Source organism: Mastigoproctus giganteus, chromosome 12, assembly GCF_048544385.1.
Source record: "Mastigoproctus giganteus isolate SK-2022 chromosome 12, ASM4854438v1, whole genome shotgun sequence".
Classification (NCBI taxonomy): domain Eukaryota; kingdom Metazoa; phylum Arthropoda; class Arachnida; order Uropygi; family Thelyphonidae; genus Mastigoproctus; species Mastigoproctus giganteus.
This window is the reverse complement of record NC_143586.1, coordinates 123,742,505-123,766,285: the sequence shown is the minus strand read 5'-3', so window position 1 is coordinate 123,766,285 and position 23,781 is coordinate 123,742,505. Positions and strand designations below refer to the sequence as shown.

The window sequence follows — 23,781 nt, the reverse complement described above, 5'->3', positions numbered from 1 at the left end:
CTGGAAATAGAGGATGTGAATATATATGCAGGTTCTGTTAATAAAACCATTCATTGTGTTGCATTGTTCTTCACAAAATTTCATATAACTCCATTCACTGTATATCTAGATTTAAATAGCTGGGGGTGCTGCAGTGCCTATGGACAAGCTGCCCCTGACTGGGACCACTCATGCTTTGATTTTCTTAAATGACATTGATGAAGGGATAGAGGGTATGACTTCAAAATTTGCAGATAACATCAAGATCAGTAGAGTAGTTAATGATCAGCACTAATCACAACTTCAGGAAATCTCAACCCTCTCCCTCCTTCCCTGCAGCCATCCTGCAATGCATCTAAAAATTTTCCATGCAATTCCAACATGTTCTAGCTAATTTAGACTTCAGAGATGGTCTGAAAATTGGCAGTTATCTGTTAATGCTGCAAAATGTAAAGCCGTACACATGGTGAATAGAAACCCCAAAATAGCTTACACACTTGGTGGGCTGAACTGAAAAGATTACAGGAAAAAAAGAGAATCGGGGGTTACAATACAATTGGACACAATTCTCTGAGCAGTGTAGACAGGCAGCAAGGAGGGTCTGTGATATCCTTTTAATATTTTTATCGAACATTTTCTTGTAAAGATAGGAAGAGCATAATACTGCTGTATAAGACAATATTGTATGTACTGTGTCCAGGTATGGAGACTGCACCTAAAAAAAGATATTGAAGGGTCCAAAGATGAGCAACTCACCTGGCGAAAATTCCAAAAGGATGTTCATATAAGAAAGGGCTTTGAATATTTGGGCTACAGAGGTTGGAAATTAAATTCAAATTACGGGGAAAGAAATTTAGACTGGATTGTGGAAAGTTTTCTCTTAGCCAGAGTTGTTGATTACTGGAATAAGTTCTAACTACTTGGGACGATTCAAAGGTCAGCTGGATAGATACCTACACGGAGTCAAGTAAGTGGTTTATTAAATTTTTTGGCCAAATAAAATGTGGCGCTTCCTTGCACCATACAGCTAATACTATTCATTGTAATAAAGGTCATTCCATTTGAAGTTTTCATTATTGGTTTCATCACTCTTATATTGGATTACTTTTGTATATTCAAATACAAAAAATACAAAGAAACAGTAATTCAATTAGTAGTAATAGTTGCATCAAGACCTCTTGTAGGCTGTGGTGCAAAGCCCATGGAGAAAGTGCACTGTCTTCCAGTGATTCATCATTGGGAACTTAAAAAAAAACCATAATAAAATCATTAAAAGAGTGTGAAATAACAAGAATGATGCACTTTCTCATACATTAAACCATCAGCTGGTTTAATGTTGGAGTTTGAGAATGAGCGTAGCCTGTACGGATGTAGCTTTTTGCCGCTCCTGGAACAGAGAAGTTTTTTCTGATTTATTTTCTGTTTTATTAGCTTAAATTGGCATATTAACTTATTTTCTAGAGTAGCTTTATATTCCTATTTATGATACTTAGTTTAAAGTAACTTAGATAGAGATTTTGTAGGTATTACTTAGTATCGGTAAGGGTATCAAATCCACGTGTTGACCGTTCATAAATTGCCGCCATTGTAACGCGATACAAAATATCTCGAACTAGATAGCATAAGCTTAATATAGTATAGGACATAATATTGTCAATTAATCAGTAAAATCTATTAATCTTGTTGAACTTCATTGTCAGTTAAATTGTACTTTTAACTATACATATAACGACTTAGGTTACATAACATAAATAATTAGAAAAATAAATAATTAATACTTAACTTGATACGGAAAGTTATATAAAGAGATTTCGTAGATAACACTCAAAACTGAAACATAAATATAGCGTTATAACTGTGTTGGGATACAAGTTTAGGGTTTTAATTTTGTACTGAAATTGAAATTTTATTGAAATTAAATCGAAATCATGACTCAAACCAGAGCAGCAAAGCAAAAAGCTCAAATTATGGGAGTGCTGTGGCTCAGAGGAGAACTGAGGGGGGGGCAGTTGCCCTCTGAATCACAGCCTTTTAAAATGCACTACTTGCTTGATGTTTGTGGAGCAGTTGGGTATGGGACATGTTACTGCCATGGGGGATGTCTGTGTGTGTGTGTGTGTGTGTGTGTGTGCACGATGCAAGGAGTGTAAGGAAATCAGGCGACAACTCAGCGTTGTTATGGGCCTATATGAGAGCTTGAAGGACAGGGTGAATGCCCTCGAAGGATTAAAAGTGAGGGACCCATCAAGCTCTCAGCTGCCCACAGCGGCAGCCCCCAAGGCAGAATGTGCTGGTCCCAAAGGAACTAGTAGTTGTTGGTGACTCTATTGTCAGGGAAACGGGAAACATGCTTTGTAAAAAGGATAGGTGGAACAGGACCAGGGTATGTCTGCCAGGGGCAAAGGTTGAGGACGTTGTAGAGTGGATATCATCTTTTAAGGGCACAAATGGTGATATAGTTGTACACGTTGGCACTGATATTAAGAGTAGGAGACTGGCGGAATTACTTAACAAGTACAGGTCACTGTTGAAAAAAAGCCGTGAATTAGGGTTGAATTTGAAAGTGTCTGCAATTCTGCCCAGACACGATAGGAGGGAGTATATGATGAGAGCCCTGTCGATCAATTCGGCCCTGGAAAGATTGTGCAAGGCTCAAGGGGTAGAATTTTTTTCAGCCTGGTCTGAACTTGTTAACAGGAAAGACTGCTTCTACAGGGATGGGATACACTTAAATAGAAAGGGTGCAAGAATGTTTGCTGATGCTATCGAGGCAGTGTTAGGTGGGTTGGAAAACTGCTGGATTGGGGGATACAAGGACTAATAGATTAACAGTAGCCACTGGCAGAGGTGAAAGTGATTCTTGCACTGCTTCTATTGGAATGAACAGCAGCCTGGAAAATAAGATGCAGGATATTTCAGAGACTGCTGGGTATCATTGAGGTACAAGTAAACACATGGGTTGTCAGGATAGCTAAGAAAAAGAACAGGTGCATGTATACTTGCATGTACACCAATGCTAGGAGTTTAGTAAATGAATTTGAGGTATTGCTCAAAACATCAAAGGCAGATATTGTTGGGATTTCAGATAAGGAATGCAGAACTGGAATTTGGGGAGTACAATGTCTACAGAAAAGATGGACAGGATAGGAAGGGAGGAGGGGTTATGCTATTAGTTAAGAAATACATAAAATCCAAGGAAGTGAAGCCAGTCGACATCACTGGACAGTGCAGTGTCAAGTGGGTTTGGTGTGACATAAGCTTTGGGAGATCAAAATTGAGAGTAGGAGTGTGCTATAGGCCTAATGACTCTGATGAGAATAATAAGAAACTGTACAGGGAAATGTACTGTACAGAGTGGGCCAGTAAATCAGAGATTCTTATAATGGGGGATTTTAATTTCTAAGATATTGACTGGAATTTGGGGGCTGGTCACTCACACACTAGCAAGGCTTTAGTGCATTTATTGGATGATTGTTTTCTACATCAGCATGTTCGGGAGGCAACTAAAGGGAGTAATACTCTTGATTTGATTATCAGTAGTGATTCTTCATGCATTAAGAATCTGCAGATAAATGAACCACTAGGTGGCATTGATCACAGTGTGCTGAAGTGGATTTACTCAGAGAGGTAACTACCATTAGGGGTAAAGGGAAGGGTTATTGCTTTCGTAAAGGCGACTACGATGGACTGAGACAGTATTTAAATTCTATACAGTGGGACCAACTGATGATGTTACCAACAGCAAATTCAAAATGGGAAGCATTCAAAGAATTAATCTTGTAAGCTACTAGACTTTACATACCAACTAAGAAATATTTTTCAAGGTTTAGGCCTAAATGGATGTCAGATGAACTAATGAGACATATGGCAGAGAAGAAAAATGCATGGGATACATACAAATTAACACGTGACACAGAAGCCTATGATAGATACAAGTTGATCTGTAACCAAGTTACAAAGGAGGTTAGGCAGGCAAAGGCAGATTATGAGATATCTTTGGCAAGGGATGCAAAGAAAAACAGCAAAGAGTTGTTTACTTGTGTAAACTCTAGAAGGAAGGGGATGAATCAGATCAGTCCACTTGATATAGATGTTTCAACTGTTGATGATCCTGCTCAGGTAGCTAACAATCTAAATGAATATTTTGCATCGAGATTCACACATGGAGTTATTCAGTGAGGGGAATGCCAGAGGGGTATTCAACTCTGGCAGTAAGCTAGATAATCTTGTAATAACCGAGAGTAAAGTGGAGGAGAAATTGTTGAAGATAAACACAAGAAAGGCACCTGGGGTGGATGGGATCTATCCAGTTATATTAAAGGACGTAGCAAAGGAAGTAACCTTAGACTCAGGGGAGGTACCCATGGACTGGAGATGTGTAAAATAAAAAAATAAATAAAGTGCAGCCATTATCAACCCACTGCAGGATGGAAGCCTCCTCAACAATTCATGCTGAGATGTGCAAATGTGACCCCAATTCACAAAGGAGGATCAAAGGCTGACACAAGTAATTATAGACCTGTGGGTAACTTCTGTTCCCGGAAAATTAATGGAGAAACTGGTTAAAGAAGCACTGCAGGATTATCTAAACAAGACTTCAGTTATAGCTCGGACACAGCATGGTTTTGTTAAGGGGAAGTCTTGCCTGACCAATTTCATTGGATACTATGATGCAGTCACAAAAGAACTGGATGCAGGGAATAACTTTGATATTATATACTTGGATCTTAGAAATGCTTTTGATACTGTTGCACATGGAAGACTGCTGCACAAATTGGAGCAGAGTGGCATTGGAGCCAAATTGCTGCTATGGATAAAGGGGTGGTTGAGGGGGAGAAGACAGAGTAGTAATCAATGGACACTGCTCATCGTGGACTAATGTTATTAGTGGAGTCCCTCAGGGTTCAGTATTGGGTCCATTATTGTTTTCTGTATTTATAAATGATATTGATGATGGTATATCAAGCTTAATGTCCAAGTTTGCAGACGATACGTTGGCAGGGTTGTCAAGGACACTACTGACACTCTGCTGCTGCAACAGGATCTGGAAAGGTTGGGCAGATGGGCTGAGAGGTGTCAAATGAAGTTTAACATTGACAAATGTAAAGTACTACACATGGGAAACAGCAACCCCAGAGCAACGTATCAACTCTGTGGTACTACACTGACAGTGGTAGAGAATGAAAAGGACCTGGGGGTGGTTTTGCAGGCAGATATGAAGTTCTATGAGCAGTGCAGATGAGCTGCAAGAGTAGCTCATGGTGTATTGTCAATGATATATAGGAATTTTTCTAGCAAGGATAAGGAGGTGATTATTCCCTTGTATAAGGCAATGGTCAGGCCACACCTAGAGTATTGTATAGACCTGGAGGCCTCAAGAAGGATGTAGAGCTGCTGGAACGAGTACAGAGAAGGGTAACAAGAGTAGTGAATGGAACAAAGGGGTGCTCTTACGAAGAAAGGCTTAAGTTTTGCAAATTACAGTGTCTGGAGACTAGGCACAAGCGAGGTGAACTGATAGATGTGTATAAAGCCTTGAATGGTTTGAGCATGCTCAATGCTGGTAGGATTCTTCCTCTTGCTCAGAATAATCATCCGAGAGGGCATAAATTCAAATTGAGGAAAGACAGATGTGGGATAGACGTGCGGAAATTTGCCTTTAGCCAGCGGGTGGTTGGTTGGTGGAACAGACTTCCATCCCTTGTCGTGGAAGTTGATAGCCTAAATAAGTTTAAGGCTCAGCTGGACAGGTATTTCAAACGAACAGAGGGGTGAAGTGGGAGTGGTTATTTTTTATTTATTTATTTTATTTTATTTATTTATTTTTTTTTTTGGCTGATGCTGCATAAGCTTGCTTTCTTGCATCAAATGCCTCTACTAATGCTAATGCATGAGAAGAGACAACCATATTAAAAGGTTTTTTTTTTTTTTTTACTTCCTATAAGGTATTTTGAGCATGCAAGTTGAAAATTTTATGGTTTTCCAATAGTTTAACATTAAGAACATGAAGCATGGATCTTGTTTGAACCATTCAATTGCCAAAGATTCATAAGTGAGTATAACTGGAATTCAATTTAATCATAATTATAGTGGAATCAATTGAAGGTTGGTGTTAATAATTATAGTAGAAACAATTGAAATTCGGAATGATAATTCATATGTAGGCTAATTGGAGATTCTTGTATTAGACATATTGGTTGCTTCATACTTTATAGTAGTGCTGCTTATATAACAAGTACAACAGTTTTGTTGACATTATGTTAGATAGACTATATTCTTAGTTGCCTGGATGGTAGTATATTTGATAGTATTTTTATAGTTGTTGGAATTCATACCAAGCCTGTTGTAAGAAGAGAAGATTAAGTGATGTATGTATTAGAAAAAAACATCTTTTAAGTTGTTTGGCTAATTGACTGTGGTATGAAAGAATTATTATTTTATTGCAGTGGGATTATTTAACTTATTTTTTTACTTTCAGTATCATTTTGTTGATTATTTTAAGTGGACATTTTCTCCTAGGCATTAAACTAGTTAAATATTTTAATTCTGCCGTTAGATTGAATTCTTTTTAACAATATTTCATAGCATTATTTATAATGCTATGAAATATAAAATTTTTGAATGAAATGGAACTCTTAACAACTCCATTAAAAAAAATGCAAGTTTCAAGCTATTTATTGTACTTGAAGATGACAAGATTTAAAAAATTATTATTCTCATTGGTTTTTACTCTCAAAATATATATCAGTCTGTTGTATATTGAATTAAACTGAAAAGAGGTTATCAATAATATGTCAGTGTGATATTATGGGTTCGTCATCTGCATAATGAATAAATAGCTTAACAGTTAATGGAAAAGAGTTCAGAATGATCCACGGTATATCTCTGAAATGGGAAAGGGCTGAAATTACCAACCCTGTGGAAGCCCATTTATCTGTTTGTACTGTATATACCCAAACTAAACCTAAAATATCTAGCCCAAACAAGAAGTGATTTTAATTTAACAATACTATCCATGGAAAGGGCTATGCACACTGCTTTAAACTGGTGTCCTGTATAAATAATTTAATCAAGGTGTAGTCCACATCAATATTAGTGTATAAGGAAACAGTGTTGAATGATGTTAGAATATCATTGTCAGATAAGCTAATATTTCTGATTAATGTTGTGTGTGAGCCCCCAAAAAAACTTTGAAAATTTCATAAGTGATAAGATAATCATAATGATAAAAGAAGATAAATTTGCAAAGGTGGAATGTCTTTATGACACTAGCGGAAGGCAAATGTCCCAGTCTGTGCAATTTTATTGTTATTTCTAAGTCTGATGTGTTGTAATGTATGTAAATTTATTTCTCTATTTATTCCTAAGAAAGTTATGTACTTGGTTTTTTATGTGGCTTAATGAATAATTATTGTCAATGATGTATGTACTTGGATCTTATAATATTTGTCTAAGTTTTTCATTATATTCTGTTTTGTTTAAAATAACTATAGTATCTCCTTTATCCACTCTCTCTGTATTATAATATCTCTGTCTTGACATAACCATTTAATGCCATTCATTTGGTATAGGAGAGGTATTAGATTTTTTATTTATTTTACTATTAATAACTGCATTAGCAGCACAGAAGTAAAAATATTATTATGGGAAACTGTTAAAAATTATTAAAAATAAAGAACTTCAAAAATGATGAGAACAGGTTTCAAATACTAAACACATAAACCAACTCGCTGTGATTAAAAAGAATTCCTGTAATCTTCTACAATCTTTTGGAAAATGCCAAAAGATTTTAATCCTTAATAACATCATGAAAAAGATGGTCCATACAGCTAGATATAATAGCAGATATTGTAATGAACTAAGTACTCAAAAAAAAAAAAAAAAAAAAAAGCAAATGGAGGTTTCTTTAACTATTAATGAAAATATTGCTACAATTGTTAGCCAGTAAGAAATTTAAACTGTAGTGGAAAAAATGTAATAATTAATTTCATCATTTTGGTTTCTACTAAACACTCAAAATTACCATCTTTTGCATTTTATTTCCATCAGTTTATTATATCTTTCAGTTTAAGCACAGAAAGGATTTCTTAGAGGTTGGAGCAAACCAAATACTTAACTTCTATAATTAAATTTAAAAAAATTCCAGTTAAAAAAGAACAGAGCAAGCATTCTGTTTCTGAATGTTCCATACAGATAAGTTTTTACTGTACTATTTGATATAATTCAAAGAATTGTACAAAAGAGAAGGGTTATATATAAAAATCTTGAGACTTTACTAATTGATGATCTTATATTTACAGCAGGATATTTTATTTCCAGTTTTATAGCAATGCAGAATTAATTTTCTTTTTCAGTGCTGGAACATTTTTGTTCACATGTATTAATTTTCTTATTTTTCTCTTCTCATCTGAGGTCAGAAGTATAGCAAACCCTAAGTTCACAGTGTGACTAAGGTGGAAGGTGTGTGGAACAGTGTAAGTAACAAAAACCCACCAGCAGCATAAGGTTATTATGATATGAATAACATCAGTAGCTGGAAAAAATTCTTCTTAACATCCACTTTTAACTTGATTTTATAAATTTTATCTCTATTTCATATAAAACTACTTAATGTGACAAATATTGCCAGATTTTTTATCATTATTTTGTTCCAAAGTAACATAATATTGATACTTAACTCTTCTCAGCTACTGATGTTTTTCTCTTTGTTTTTCTTTTTTCTTTTCTTTTTTTTTTTTTTTTTTTTTTTTTTTTTTTGTCACAGGTGAAGATACTGAAGCTTTGTTATCACACCAGAAAAATCTAAGTACTAAAATTAAGCACAGGTACTGAACAGATTTTTCAGAGTGACCAGTTGTTCTCTCTTCTGTTAACCTGACTACAAAGGAAATGAAGTCTTTCTGGCCCCCCCCTCTAAAAATATTTAAGAAATAAACAGTTGGCTTTTCAGGTTGGCAGCAGAACTAATATACTTTTATCCTTGATGCATCAAAATTTTTTAAATTTTTTTTCTTTTTAGATAAAATAAAAATTTAGCCTTTGCACACCAGAGCATCAAGGGTGTGGCATTCGGATCAACCTGTCTTGGATATGTTCATATATTTTATGGTTCAATCTGGTGTGAAGAAAGTATGCTTGTCTCTGTGTGTGTATGTATGTATAACTCTATAAATTGAATTGTTTCTGTTTATGCAATTCTAATTACATTGACATATCTTTCTTTTCAAAATTTCAGGGTTGCAAATGCTTCACTGTCTAAAAGCAAATGATCCTAAAGAAAGTGGAGAGGACTATGGAGGGAAATCTTTTTTTGTGGATGGGTTTTATATAGCCAAGTGGCTTCAAGAAAATCAGCCTGCTGCCTTCCATATCTTGTCATCTACCCCAGTTACATTTTCTATTAAGAGTCACTCTGTAAGTATATAGAATATTAATTATTTGATATTGTATTATTTAGTATCTTAGGGAACTTAGCAATTCAGTATTTATTTTTTTTATTATTACTTAGACTGTCTGGAAACCATGGTAGGGATAAAAAAAATTCTGGTAGGTTTTTCTTTTTTTTTTTTCAGATTGGTTATCAGATTGAAAGTAATGAATGACATTAATAAAAAGCTCTGTGTATACAAACATGAGCTTGTGGTGATAAATGATGTTGGGTAATCTTTCTCATTTCTGGGAAGTGGTTATCTCATACTGTTCATGGCCCTTGACTTTGTGATCATAAGTTAGTTATCTTTCCTAGAAAGATATAACATGGTTATGTCTTCAGGAAGTATTCTATAAAAAGGAACACTAAATAATATGGCAAATTAATGTTACAATTAGAGTACCTGGCAAGTTACTCCAATTCTGCTACGTAGTACAGTCAGTCCTCGTATAACACGTGTTTACACTACACGAATTCGATCACACATGATTTATAAATTATGTATAACACGAACCGAATTTGCTTATGCATGATTCGCCTTTGTGTTTACAAGAAATGGTAGTCGAATGCTGAATCACCCCAACTGAATGCAACACGATAGGAATGAAGAGAAGATTCTGAAAATGTATTTGTATTTTATATGTGAAGGGAAAACACATTTCACCATAATAACATAAAAACCCACACAATTCTAGCTATCAGTGTTATCACAAATTCAATTAGATCGAGTTTACTACCCATTTATAACAGATTCCATTAGCAGGAATGCAACTGGAAATTGTTTTTATTGTTTTATGGTAGTAAGTTAGTAACCCCCAGAAATGTGCTTTAGTAAAATGTGAGCTAGTGAGGTGTTAATAGTGTGTCTCTGCCTTTACGGTGTTGTTTATTCAGTTGCTACACGCGTGCAGCTTTGTTTATGTGTATCAAGTGTGCCTCCTCATTTTGTAATTGTTGTAATTTATTCTCTAAAAATGAGTAAAATACTTAAAAGGTGTGAAAAGGAAGCATCCTGGTGAAGACACTACAGATTCAGAGAGAAAAAGAAAAGCAATATCGATAAACAGGCGGACTGGGTCAAAAATTCTTACCCGGGAAAATTTGTAGCGGTGTCATACTAGCATTTATGGCCAAAATCACACCGGCCTCCATTTTCTGGCCTCTGGCCCACCAGAGTTTCCCTGGGAACGCTTATGGCCAGTCTGCCTCTGTCGATAGAGAAAAAATATGAAATTGTGATACACTTCGAGCGAAATGAAAGACCATGTGATATTGCACGTGCTACAAGCCTAAATGAGGCAACTTCAAGAATTGGAAAGAATGCAAAGAAAATAAAAACAACTTTCATAGTAGGAACAACTCAAAGTGTAATAAAATCCATTAGATCAAGACAAAGAATTGGAAGAGATGGAACGGCTGTCATCTGTTTGGATAGAAAATCAAACAAAGAACAAGTTTGCTTATGATAGAAGCAAAAACATTAGCAATATTTTATTACGTAATAGTCGTAATGAAATACTTATGTATTTTATTACGATTATTTATTGTGTTTGGTAATGTTTTGGTTTCAAATGTGTGTTCCATCTTGGTCGGTCAGAACCTAACCCTATTTTTCCCATAGGGCCTATTGTTTATATTGCACGAGGATTTCTAGGAACACAACTATCGTGCTATACAAGGACTGATTGTATAAAGGCATCTACCTGCTAGCACATGTTATCAGTTTAAATTTGGCATTGACATGGCATACAAGTAGTTAACTCCAAGGAAGAAAGGTGTAATGATTACTCTTACTGTGAAGGTTTTTTTAGCTTTTGTAGTAGATATATAGCCAAATAGTAGATATATTTTAAAATAGCCACTCAATCTTTCATGTCAAAAATTATTAAAATGTGACAGGAAATGCCAAAAGCAAATTTGGAACATGGCTAAAGCAGTTTGGTACAGTATTGGTACTTTTAAAACAATCACTTCACCAGGATCATGATGTTAGTACCACAGACCTAAAAGCCATGTAGGAAAAAGACAGTGTTAAAAGCAACTCTGAGAATTGTCCAAAAAAAAAAAAAAAAGTTTTATGAGTAGGCTCAAATCATATTTCAAAGCACTGTATTGACTTAACAGTGAAGATTCATTGAGCTAGTTGGTTTGGGTATGTATATTGTTTCACAACATTCATAATGATGCATTTTATAGGGCCACTACTGTATTTATTGTATTATTATTATTTGTGACAATATAATATCGGTGTAGTACACCATAGTTTACCCATAAATTTAAACTATGTATTTAGTGTAGAGGCATGAGAATAAATAACAGTAGTCTTCTCTACTAGAGAAGAATTATTTATTCAAAGTAGTGCAATACCTGGTATCTCATTGTGAAGGCAGCCACAATATGAGATATAATTAAAACAATGCCTCTTCACTACATATGTAGTTTAAATTTTTGGGTTAACTATGGTGTACTATGCTGATATTATGATATATATACAGGCATACCTCGAATAACGAATAGGATGCGTTCCACGAAATTACTTCGTTAAGCGAAACTTCGTTTTCAGAGGTAAAAATACTATGGCCAGAATAGGGATACGTTCCTATGTAAAGAAAATGAAAAGCTTTTTTTTCGAACAAAGAAAAGTTTTATTAAATAAACAGTCAACTTACATACAAAGTGAAATCACATTTTAAAATATGAGTCTAAAGTTGATTGCTTATGCTCTTTTTCTCTTTCATTTAACAATTGCCTATACGGAGTTATTGCATTTAACACTGATCGCTTAACAATAAAACTTCTTCCTAAATCAGGATCATTTTCACTAAAAAAATTTAAAACGTTTTCAATGTCATTTAAGCACCTTTTTAAATCTTTGGTTGTTAACACTTTTTCGGTAGGAACTTCTTTAACTTCGTCTTCATTATCTTTGTCTTCGTTGCTAACAAGGTTTTCTAAATCTTCCACTGAAAAACCATCATCTTCTGCTTTTTTTTTTTTTTGATTTGGTAGTTGTTGGCGCATCGGCTTCTGTGGCCATATTGCACCTCCCAAGGTTTTTGCAGTACTTTGATCCAAGCCCGAGGCGGGAATCGAACCCGCGACCTTTGGGTTGCCGGGCAGGTACTTTACCCACTCGGCTAGCCCTCATCTTCTGCATTCAATAAATTTCTAACATCCTCTTCATCGACATTTTCGAAACCTATTGATTGAGCCATCTGGATAACTTCATTTCTAATTTCTTGGATGTTATTTTCTTCTTCTAGTACAACTTCTGGCCATATTTTTCGCCAAACTCCATTTAAGCATTTCTTAGTGACTTCTTTCCAAGAACTATCAATGTTTTCAATTGCGTTTTTAATGGTGTAGTTTTTCCAAAAAGTTTTAACTGTCATTTCCTCTTTATCCTCTAGTTCAGTCAAATTGCTTAATGTGCGACGCAGATAATAAGCTTTAACTGATGCTGTTACTCCCTGATCCAATGGTTGAATCAAGGAAGTTGTGTTTGCTGGAAGAAACACAACTTTGACAGGAATGCATGTGTCCAACGTGTTAAGATCAGTAGGATGTCCCGGAGCATTGTCTAACAACAAAAGAGCTTTTTCTTCAAAGTTGTTTTTTTGACAATACCGTTTTACTTCAGGACAAAAGTGGTTAACAAACCAATCAGTAAATAACTCCTTGGTAACCCACGCTTTTCTATTTGCTTTCCATATTACAGGTAAATTCATTTTTATGTTACCTTTTAACGCCCTCGGATTTTCTGAATGGTAAACTAATAACAATTTTAATTTATAATCGCCAGAGGCATTTGATCCAAAGAGTAACGTTAAACGGTCTTTGGCTGCTTTGAACCCAGTAGCTGATTTTTCTTATATAGAAATGAAGCTTTTTGTTGGTAGCTGTTTCCAGAACAAACCGCTTTCGTCAACACTGAACACCAAATTTGGTGGAAAATTTTCACGTTCAATTATTTCCTTTAGTTTTTCTGGAAACTTATTTGCAGCTTCTCCTGTTAATTTTACACTATGAATCCTGGCCCGTTTTTTAAATTTCTCGAACCAACCACGAGAAGCCCAAAAGGTTTCCGTAATTTCTTGTTTGTTTAGATTTCAGGTGATTAAACTCGAATATTTTTTTTTATGTTAAATGGGGCTTGAAATTGCGGACTTCGTTATATCGAAGCTTCGTTATCAGAGGTAACGTTAACCGAGGTATGCCTGTATATATGTGTATATATATATATATATATATATATATATACCAAACCCATATGAAATTATGCCTTGTACATTTAGTCTTTTACATTATTATTTGTGACATAAGCTTGTATTTTTGAAATATTTCTCATAATCATTACAGGGGTTTCACTTCAATTAATAATACATTGCTATTAATTTTAGCTATATTATAGCAAGATAAATATTTATTATCATATTGCTGATTTTTTTTTTTTTTTTCCCAATATTTAGATGAAGTATAGTCAGACAATTCCTATTATATGTGTTGATAAAGATGGTGTGGTTCAAGAAGTTCATTATAATACCAGAACAATGGCACCTTTACAAGTTCCTTCTCATCTTGTTATGCCCTTTTATCATGCTTATAGGTGAGTTCATAGGTTTTTTTTTTTTTTTTTTTTTTTTAATATTTTTCTTTGCATTTAAAGTGACTCTTTACAAGAAATAGGATATAATTGCCTTGAGCAAGTCCTAAAGCCATCAGATATCAGTATGTTATTATTATTATTTTTTTATAATGGGGGATTTTAATTTCCCAGATATTGACTGGAATTTGTGGGTTGGTCACTCACACTAGCAACGCTTTTGTGGATTTATTGGATGATGTTTCTACATCAGCATGTTCGGGAGGCAACTAGAGGGAGTGAACTGATAATCAGATCAAGAATTGATACCCTTGATCTGATTATCAGTAGTGATTCTTCATGCATTAAGAATCTGCAGATAAAGGAACCACTAGGTGGCAGTGATCACAGTGTGCTGAAGTGGGGAAGTGGGATTCACTGAAAGAGATAACTACCATCAGCGGTAAAGGGAAGGGTTTTTGCGTTCGTAAAGATGACTACAGTGGTCTGAGACAGTATTTAAATTCTATACGGTGGGACCAACTGATCATGTTACCAACAGCAAATTCAAAATGGGAAGCATTCAAAGAATTAATCTTGTAAGCTACTAGGCTTTACATACCAACTAAGAAATATTGTTCAAGGTTAGGCCTAAATGGATGTCAGATGAACTAATGAGACATATGGCAGAGAAGAAAAATGCATGAAATATATATAAATTAATGGGTGACATGGAAGCTTATGATAGATATAAGCTGGTCTGTAACAAACTCCCAAAGGAGATTAGGCAGGCAAAGGCCGATTATGAGAAATCTTTGGCAAAGGATGCAAAGAAAAACAGCAAAGAGTACTTTGCCTATGTAAACTCTAGAAGGATCAGGATGAATCAGATTGATCCACTGGATATTGATGGTTTAACTGTTGATGATCCTGCTCAGATGGCTAACAAACTAAATGAGTATTTTGCATCTACATTCACACATGAGGAGTTTATTTAGGGAGAGGAATGCCATAGGTGAATTGAATTCTGGCAGTGAGCTAGATGATTTTGTAATAACTGAGAGGAAAGTGGAGGAGAAATTGTTAAAGATAAACATAAAAGAGGCACCTGGGGTGGATGGGATCTATCCAGTTATATTAAAGGAGGCAGCAAAGGAAGTAAGCAAACCCTTAGCCATAATTATGAGAGCTTCCTTGGACTCAGGGGAAGTACCCATGGACTGGAGATGTGCAAATGTGACCCCAATTCACCAAGGAGGATCAAAGGGCGACACAAGTAATTACTTACCTGTTAGTTTAACTTCTGTTCCAAGAAAATTAATGGAAGCACTGCTAAAACAATCACTGCAGGATCCTCTAGACAAGACTTCAGTTATAACTCGGACACAGCATGGTTTTGTTAAGGGAAAGTCCTGCCTGACCAATTTGATTGGATACTATGATGTGGTCACAAAGGAATGGATGCAGGGAATAACTTTGATATCATATATTTTGACCTTTGAAAAGCTTTTGATGCTGTTGCACATGGAAGACTGCTGAACAAATTGGAGCAATGTGGCATTGGAGGCAAATTGCTGCTATGGATAAAGGGATGGTTGAGTGGAAGAAGACAGAGTGGTAATCAATGGTCACTGCTCATTGTGGACTATTGTTATTAGTGGAGTCCCTCAGGGTTCAGTGTTGGGTCCATTGTTGTTTTCTGTTTTATAAATGATATTGATGATGGTGTATCAAGCTTAATGTCCAAGTTTGCAGACGATACAAAGGTTGGCAGGGTTGTTAAGGACACTAATGACAGTACGCTGCTGCAGCAGGATCTAGAAAGTTGAACAGATGTGCTGAGAGGTGGCAAATGAAGTTTAACATTAACAAATGTAAAGTACTACATATGGGAAGCAGTAACCCCAGAGTAACGTATCAACTGTGTGGAACTACACTGACAGTGGTAGAGAACAAAAAGGACTTGGGGATAATTGTGCAGGCAGATATGAAATTTTCTGAGTGGTGCAGATGGTCTGCAAGAGTAGCTCATGGTGTCTTGTCAGTGATATACAGGAATATTTCTAGCAGGGATAAGGAGGTGATTATTCCGCCTTATCCCTGCTAGAAACCTAAACTGTATAAAGCAGTGGTTAGGCCAACCTTGAGTACTGTTTACAGGTCTGGAGGCCTGATTTCAAGAAGGATGTAGAGCTGCTGGAATGAGTACAGAGAAGGGCAACAAGATTAGTGAATGGAAGAACATGTTGCTCTTATGAAGAAAGGCTTAAATTTTTGCAAATTACAGTGTCTGGAGACTAGGCACTGGTGAGGTGATCTGATAGAGGTGTATAAAGCCTTGAATGGTTTGAGCATGCTCAATGCTGATGGGATTCTACCTCTTGCTCAGAATAATCACCTGAGAGGGCATAAATTCAAATTGAGGAAAGACAGATGTAGGATAGATGTGCGGAAATTTGCCTTTAGCCAGCGGGTAGTTAGTTGGTGGAACAGACTTCTACCCCTTGTTGTGGAAGTTGATAGCCTAAATAAATTTCAGGCTCAGCTGGACAGGTATTTCGAACGAATGGAGGGGTGAAATAGGAGTGGTGTTTTTTTTTTTTTTTTTGGCTGATGCTGCATAAGCATGCTTTCTTGCATCGTATGCCTCTGCTAATGCTAACATTGCATTCCACCTTCTGGTTTGAGGAACAAAACCTTGCTCTGCACAAACAATTTCAGTTTCTCAAACATTCAATACCAGTTAATTAAATTCTGATTTCCAGGTGGGGAGATTTTTAAGAACTTAATTTCACTCCTAAAACTCATTCTTGTCTTGTATCTCACAAAAAGGATTCTTCTGCTCCTATGCTTTGACAAGATCATACATCTCTATTAGTGTAATCCCTAATATGTGATATTGGAATATTATATGAAATAAGTTGTTCCCATCTAGCTCATGCCCCCATATCCCTTTTCAGGCTTGTAGACTCCATTCAAAAGGCTGTTAGGTTAATTAATGATCCATCTCTTACAAAGTCTCTCCAACTCTCGCTTTATAAGTTTGCTTTCTTGCTTCATTTTCCACTGCTAATACAAAAAATAAATAATAATGCAGAAAAAGGGGGGAAAAATTAATTGGATATTCATTTCAAATATGAAGGTATTTATTAAAATTTTATATCTTGTTTTTAACGTGGATTGGCAAAGTAGTATCAAAATGAGTAAAGCTTCTCAAGTAGCTTTGTAGATCAAACATATTTTTTCATTTTTTACTTGATCTATCTACACACTGAGCATTCTCTCTCTCTCAATTGCTCTAAAGTAACATCAAACTGGCCACTGGTTCACAAGCACTCTATGAGTAGCCAATGCATTGTCATTAGTAAGAGTATTTAGCTCTGTTACAAAGTTTACTGAATGAGTGGCAGTGCTAGAAGAGAGAGAGAAAAGCTCCCCCCACACTTTTTTTGCACAAATTAAGAGTATTAAATGGCAAGTAGTATTCAAAAATATGGATAATCTCTTTTGAATGTATTTAGAATTATACTTGATAAACACTATCCATTGAGAAAGAATTCCATATGTTTGTCTGTAGTTGTCAGAAGTCATTTCAAATTAGACTAGTTGTTTGCAACTAGTCAAATTCGAAATTTTGAATTGGGTCCCACAAAATTTCAAATTAGAAATTTTGTGGGACCCAATTCAGATTTCAAATTTCATTATAGACATATTTTGAATAATCTGTACTAAAATGCATAAAGTTTTAGTGAATTGTGTGTACTGGTTGAAAGCTTGCACCTTCTAGTAGTCTCTCTGACCTTTTTTTTTTTTTTTTTTTTTTGACTAAGGTCAGAACATAAAGTGCTGAAGGCAGTTTGGGTTCCTTACCACTAATTATGCATTTTTCAAAATAGGATTTAATTTTTGTTATTAAAATATAAATTCTCTATTTACAGTTTAAATGTTTACATTTAATTAAATAAGAAAATTCAACAAATATTAGTAGACACTGGTAGCATTTTGATTATACAATTATAATAACATTGTTAAATACCAAGGAAAATAGATAAAATAATCATAAGGAACAAATACACAAATGGATATTTTCAAAGTCAGTGGGAAACTGTATTCTGTGACCCCCCCTCCCCCAACTTGGGGGATGCATAACACTTAGGGTTGTCTACATAATATTATTTTATTTTTTTTAATAGGTTGATGGCCAATAAAATGAGGGAACCAAGTTCAGAGCTGGCTTTTCATATGGTTCCTGGTGATCTGGTATCCTTCAATAATCGGCGAATTCTTCATGGGCGCACTAGTTTTGATCCTACAAAAATCACAAGGCAAGTTTCATTTAATTTCACATAAAAATCTTGGCAAAATGAAATGAGCACAGATATTGGAGTGTATATAATGAATACTTATTTTGTTCTGCCAATGAATTGTTGCATACATATGAGTTAACGACTTCTAGAATCAGTAGAAATAGAAATGATAGACTTCTAGAATCTTATGTGCATTAGAAAATTTTAATATGAAAAAATAAATATTTAAATAAAATAAAAGCACAATTACTTCTTTTGCCTTTATAATTTTATTTAATCTTTGCTTTCCTTATTTTGAAAGGCCCACCATAAGTACATAAGTAATCACTTATGCTATTGCCAGAAGTGTAGTGTCCTGGTATTGTCACACTTTCTTTTGTTACTGGATACAGAAGGCTGCAAGATTTCCACAGCTTAAATATTGATTCAGTGTTAAGTAAAAGATGGCTGATGACAATTTAGAATTTGAAAACATCACTGTTTGCTAACGAATGAGGAAATATTGCAGTCCAGGTGGTAGCCATTCATGATGCTATTTTGTCATGGGGACACTCACAAAACATTATCCAAATTAGTTTTCCAAAAATTTCCAAATCTGTTTGGCCCCCTCCAAAAATTAACAGAAATGAGGACAACCCTGCAAAGGATGGTTATGGAAAATTGATATAGGAGCATCACAGCAGCCTGCTATTTACAGTTTTAATTATTTAGCTAAAGAAACCAAAAGCTCTGATGTGGTCTTATGCTCTGCATTATTCTGCTCAAGTGAATGTGTGAATTTGGCAACAGCCATCCAAATCAGCAGTATTTATTGTACAGGCCACATGGGATCTATGATTGCCTTTCCTGAAAAATGAAAAAAGTGATCCATTTCACTATTTTTTTTTTTTTTTTTTTTATTATTATTTTTTTTTAATCAGATTTTTTATATACTTTGTCTTACACCTTTAACCTAGTGGTGGTTCCCAAAATGTAGCAAAAACAGTGACAGACCACCTAAAAGGTGTGCCCAACTTTCTTTTTAATTTTTGGAATTTTTTTTTTAAATTCTGGTTAAACAGCACCAATATATCATCTTTTCTTAATGGATTGCAATAATTATTATAAGTGCTTCTTAATTTTTAATAAAAAATGAAAACTTTTAAACGTACTACGTGTTTACACCTTTTATTTAAAAAAAAAAACATTTTAGACATAAAATAGAAATATCACTCTCTTATTCTCTTCCATTTTATGGCATCAAAGACTGCTAAGTGTGCAAAATTTTAAACATTTGCATGTGTATATATGTCTTATTTATATAAACATTATTAAAAAATTAAAAAAAAAAAAAAAATATATATATATATATATATATATATATATATATATATGAGTTAAGTTAATAATGGTAAGAGTTTTTTTAAGGTAAAATATGATATACTAGCTTATCAGGTAAACCATAAACCCTGGCGGGTACCCAACATGACCTGGAAAAAATCAATCTATGCCATGACATAAGCAAAAAAAATTATAAACATATATAAAAGTACCATTAAAATGTTAGTTATGGCAATAAGATACATTGCAAGGGACTTTTTCAAGGGCTAACCCTTACAATGTATAAACCATAATTAACGAGCTATCCGTTTCTGTAGTCATCGTCCAGCATAAATATGTCCAAATATACGTAAAATAATATTAAATTAGAGCCAAAAGTATAAAATTTGTAGTAATTAGAGCCAAAAGTATAAAATTTGTAGTAAGTTAGAGCCAAATGGTTAATTAATCCCAAATTTAGCAGTAAACTGGCAAGATGACTGTTAGCCCGACGGATAGCCAAAATTTAAATTAAATTAAAATTATAGAAAGAGCTATATTTATTGTTAGGCATATGTGCGTAGTTGATGGTAAATGCTGTCAAGGTAGTCTAATCAAAAATAACAGTGTGAGCTATAGCTAAAATCTTAAAGCATTCTAACCAGGAAACCTTACTATAATGTTACATCCTATGTTAATTATTTTGCTTTTTCTTTGCTGTTTAACTTTCACTTTCTTATCCCTATCTTTTCATACCTCATGAACTATTAGAGTATTCGAGGGGGATTGAGGTACTATATCTATCCTTATACCTTTTTCCGTTCGCCTTTGTTAGCTATATAATAGCTCACACTGTTATTTTTGATTAGACTACCGTGACAGCATTTACCATCAACTACGCACATATGCCTAACAATAAATATAGCTCTTTCTATAATTTTAATTTAATTTAAATTTTGGCTATCCGTCGGGCTAACAGTCATCTTGCCAGTTTACTGCTAAATTTGGGATTAATTAACCATTTGGCTCTAACTTACTACAAATTTTATACTTTTGGCTCTAATTACTACAAATTTTATACTTTTGGCTCTAATTTAATATTATTTTACGTATATTTGGACATAGTTATGCTGGACGATGACTACAGAAACGGATAGCTCGTTAATTATGGTTTATACATTGTAAGGGTTAGCCCTTGAAAAAGTCCCTTGCAATGTATCTTATTGCCATAACTAACATTTTAATGGTACTTTTATATATGTTTATAATTTTTTTTTGCTTATGTCATGGCATAGATTGATTTTTTTTTTTCCAGGTCACGTTGGGTACCCGCCAGGGTTTATGGTTTACCTGATAAGCTAGTATATCATATTTTACCTTAAAAAAACTCTTACCGTTATTAACTTAACTCATATTCATACAGACCGATGTTGTAGTAGTAGTAGTAGTGGCACTTGATGCAAGAAAGCAGTGTAGGAGCTTATGCAGCATCAGCCAAAAAAAAAAAAAAAAAATCACACCATACCCTCCAATTGCCTGTCCAGTTCCTCCTTAAATTTATTTAACCTATCAACTTCCACAACGACAGATGGAAGTTTGTTCATCTGTCGTTGTGCAATTAACAACCCGCTGGCTAAAGGCAAATTTCCGCACATCTATTCTACATCTATCCTTTCTTAATTTGAACTTATGTCCCCGTAGGTTCGTATTCTGAACAAGTGGGAGGATCCCATCAGAATTCAGCGTGCTCAACCCATTCAAGGCCTTATAGACCTCAATCAGATCACCGCGCAGGTGCCTAGTCTCCAGCCACTGCAATTTGCAGAACTTAAGCCTCTCTTGGTAAGAGGATCCCTTCATTCCCCTCACCAATCGTGTTGCTCTTCTCTGTACACGCTCAAGCAAATCTACATCCTTCCTAAAATGAGGCCTCCAGACCTGTACGCAGTACTCAAGACGTGGCCTGACCATTGCCTTATACAGAGGGACAATCACCTCCTTTTCCCTGCTAGCAAAATTCCTATATATCATTGACAAAACCCCATGACCTGCCCTAGCAGCCTGTCTACATTGCTCAGAAAACTTCATATCTGACTGCACAATTACTCCCAGGTCTTTTTCATTTTCTACCACCTTAAGTGTAGTACCACACAGTTGGTACGTTTCTCTGGGGTTACTTCTACCCATATGCAGTACTTTGCATTTGTCAAGGTTAAACTTCAGTTGCCACTTCTTAGCCCATCTGCCCAAATTATCTAGATCCTGTTGCAGTAGCACACTGCCATTACTGTCATTAACAACCCTGCCAACCTTCGTGTCATCTGCAAACTTCGACATTAAGCCTGATATACCTTCATCAATATCATTGATAAATATACAAAACAACAGTGGCCCCAACACCGAACCCTGTGGGACTCCACTAATAACATTAGTCCACGAAGAGCAGCACCCATTGATTAACACCCTCTGTCTTCTCCCACTTAACCATCCTTTTATCCATTGCAGCAACTTACCCTTAATACCATTCTGCTCCAATTTGTACAGTAGTCTTCCATGCGCAACAGTGTCAAAAGCTTTCCTGAAATCCAAGTATATGATATCAAAATTATTTTTTGCATCCAGTTCCTTTGTGACCACATCATAATAACCAATCAAATTTGTCAGACAAGACTTTCCCTTAACAAACCCATGCTGTGTCTGAATTATTGCTGCAGTCTTGTCTAGATGATCCTGCAATGCATCTTTAACCAGTGACTCCATTATTTTACCCGGAACAGAAGTTAAACTAACTGGTCTGTAATTGTTCGTGTCACCCTTCGAACCTCCTTTGTGAATTGGGGATACATTTGCACATCTCCAGTCCGTGGGAACCTCTCCTGAGTCCAAGGATGCTCTCATAATTATGGCTAAGGGTTTGCTTAGTTGCTTTGCCGCCTCCTTTAATATAACTGGATAGATCCCATCCACCCCAGGTGCCTTTCTTATGTTTAACTTCAACAATTTCTCCTCCACTTTGCTCTCAGTTATTACAAAATCATTAAGCACACTGCTACAATTTGATAACCTTCTTCCATTTTCAAACTGTAATGATTCCTCACGTGTGAATGTAGATGCAAAATACTCATTCAGTTTGTTTGCTATCTGAGCAGGATCATCAACAGTCGAACCATCGATGTCAAGTGGACCAATCATATTCAGCCCCTTCCTTTTAGAGTTTATATAAGTAAAGAAATCCTTGCTGTTTTTCTTAGCATCTTTTGCCAAAGATTTCTCGTAATCCGCCTTTGCCTGCCGAACCTCCTTTGTGACCTGATTACAGACTAGCTTATATCTGCTACAGGCTTCTGCGTCGCCTGATAATTTATATGCATCCCATGCATTTTTCTTCTCTGTCACGAGTCTCATTAGTTCATTTGATAACCATTTAGGCCTAAACCTTGAACAATATTTCTTCATCGGTATGAAAAGTCTAGTAGCTTCCACGATTAATTCCTTGAATGCTTCCCACTTAGAATTTACTGTTTGGAACATCGTCAGTCGATCCCACTGTACAGAATTTAAAAAATGTCTGAGACCACTGTACTCCCCTTTACGGAAGCAAAAACCCTTTCCTTTACCCCTGACGGTAGTTACCTCTTTGAGTAAATCCCACTTCAGCACACTGTGATCACTGCCACCTAGTGGTTCCTTTATCTGCAAATTCTTAATACACGAATGATCACTGCTGATAACCAGATCAAGAGTATTACTTTCTCTGGTTGCCTCTCGAACATGCTGCTGCAGAAAACAATCATCCAATAAATCCACAAAAGTCTGACTAGTGTGTGAGTGACCAACCCACAAGTTCCAGTCAATATCTGGGAAGTTAAAATCCCCCATTATAAGACATTCTGATTTACTGGCCCACTCTATTTCTCTGTACAATTGTTCATTGTACTCATTCGAGTCATTAGGCCTATAACACACTCCTACTCTTATTTTTGCTTTTGCAGTGCTTATGTCACACCAAACTGACTCAACAGTGCACTGTCCATCTATATCAACTGGATGCACTTCTCTTGATTTTATGTTTTTCTTAATTAACAGCATAACACCTCCTCCCTTTCTGTCCTGTCTATCCTTTCTGTACACATTGTACTCCCCAAATTCCAGTTCTGCATTCCTTATATCTTTGTGACACCACG

At 35.4% G+C, this 23,781-nt stretch overlaps 1 protein-coding gene across 1 annotated transcript in view; it reads left to right on the top strand.

The window, feature by feature from the left end:
* Positions 1-23,781, top strand: part of LOC150077390 (uncharacterized) — a 219,791-nt gene that overhangs the window by 170,224 nt on the left and 25,786 nt on the right. Inside the window, exons 7-9 of the mRNA XM_090385627.1 lie at positions 9,215-9,393; positions 13,879-14,015; positions 18,185-18,316. Coding sequence (XP_090241753.1) covers positions 9,215-9,393; positions 13,879-14,015; positions 18,185-18,316 — 448 coding nt within the window. The remainder of the gene's footprint in view (positions 1-9,214; positions 9,394-13,878; positions 14,016-18,184; positions 18,317-23,781) is intronic.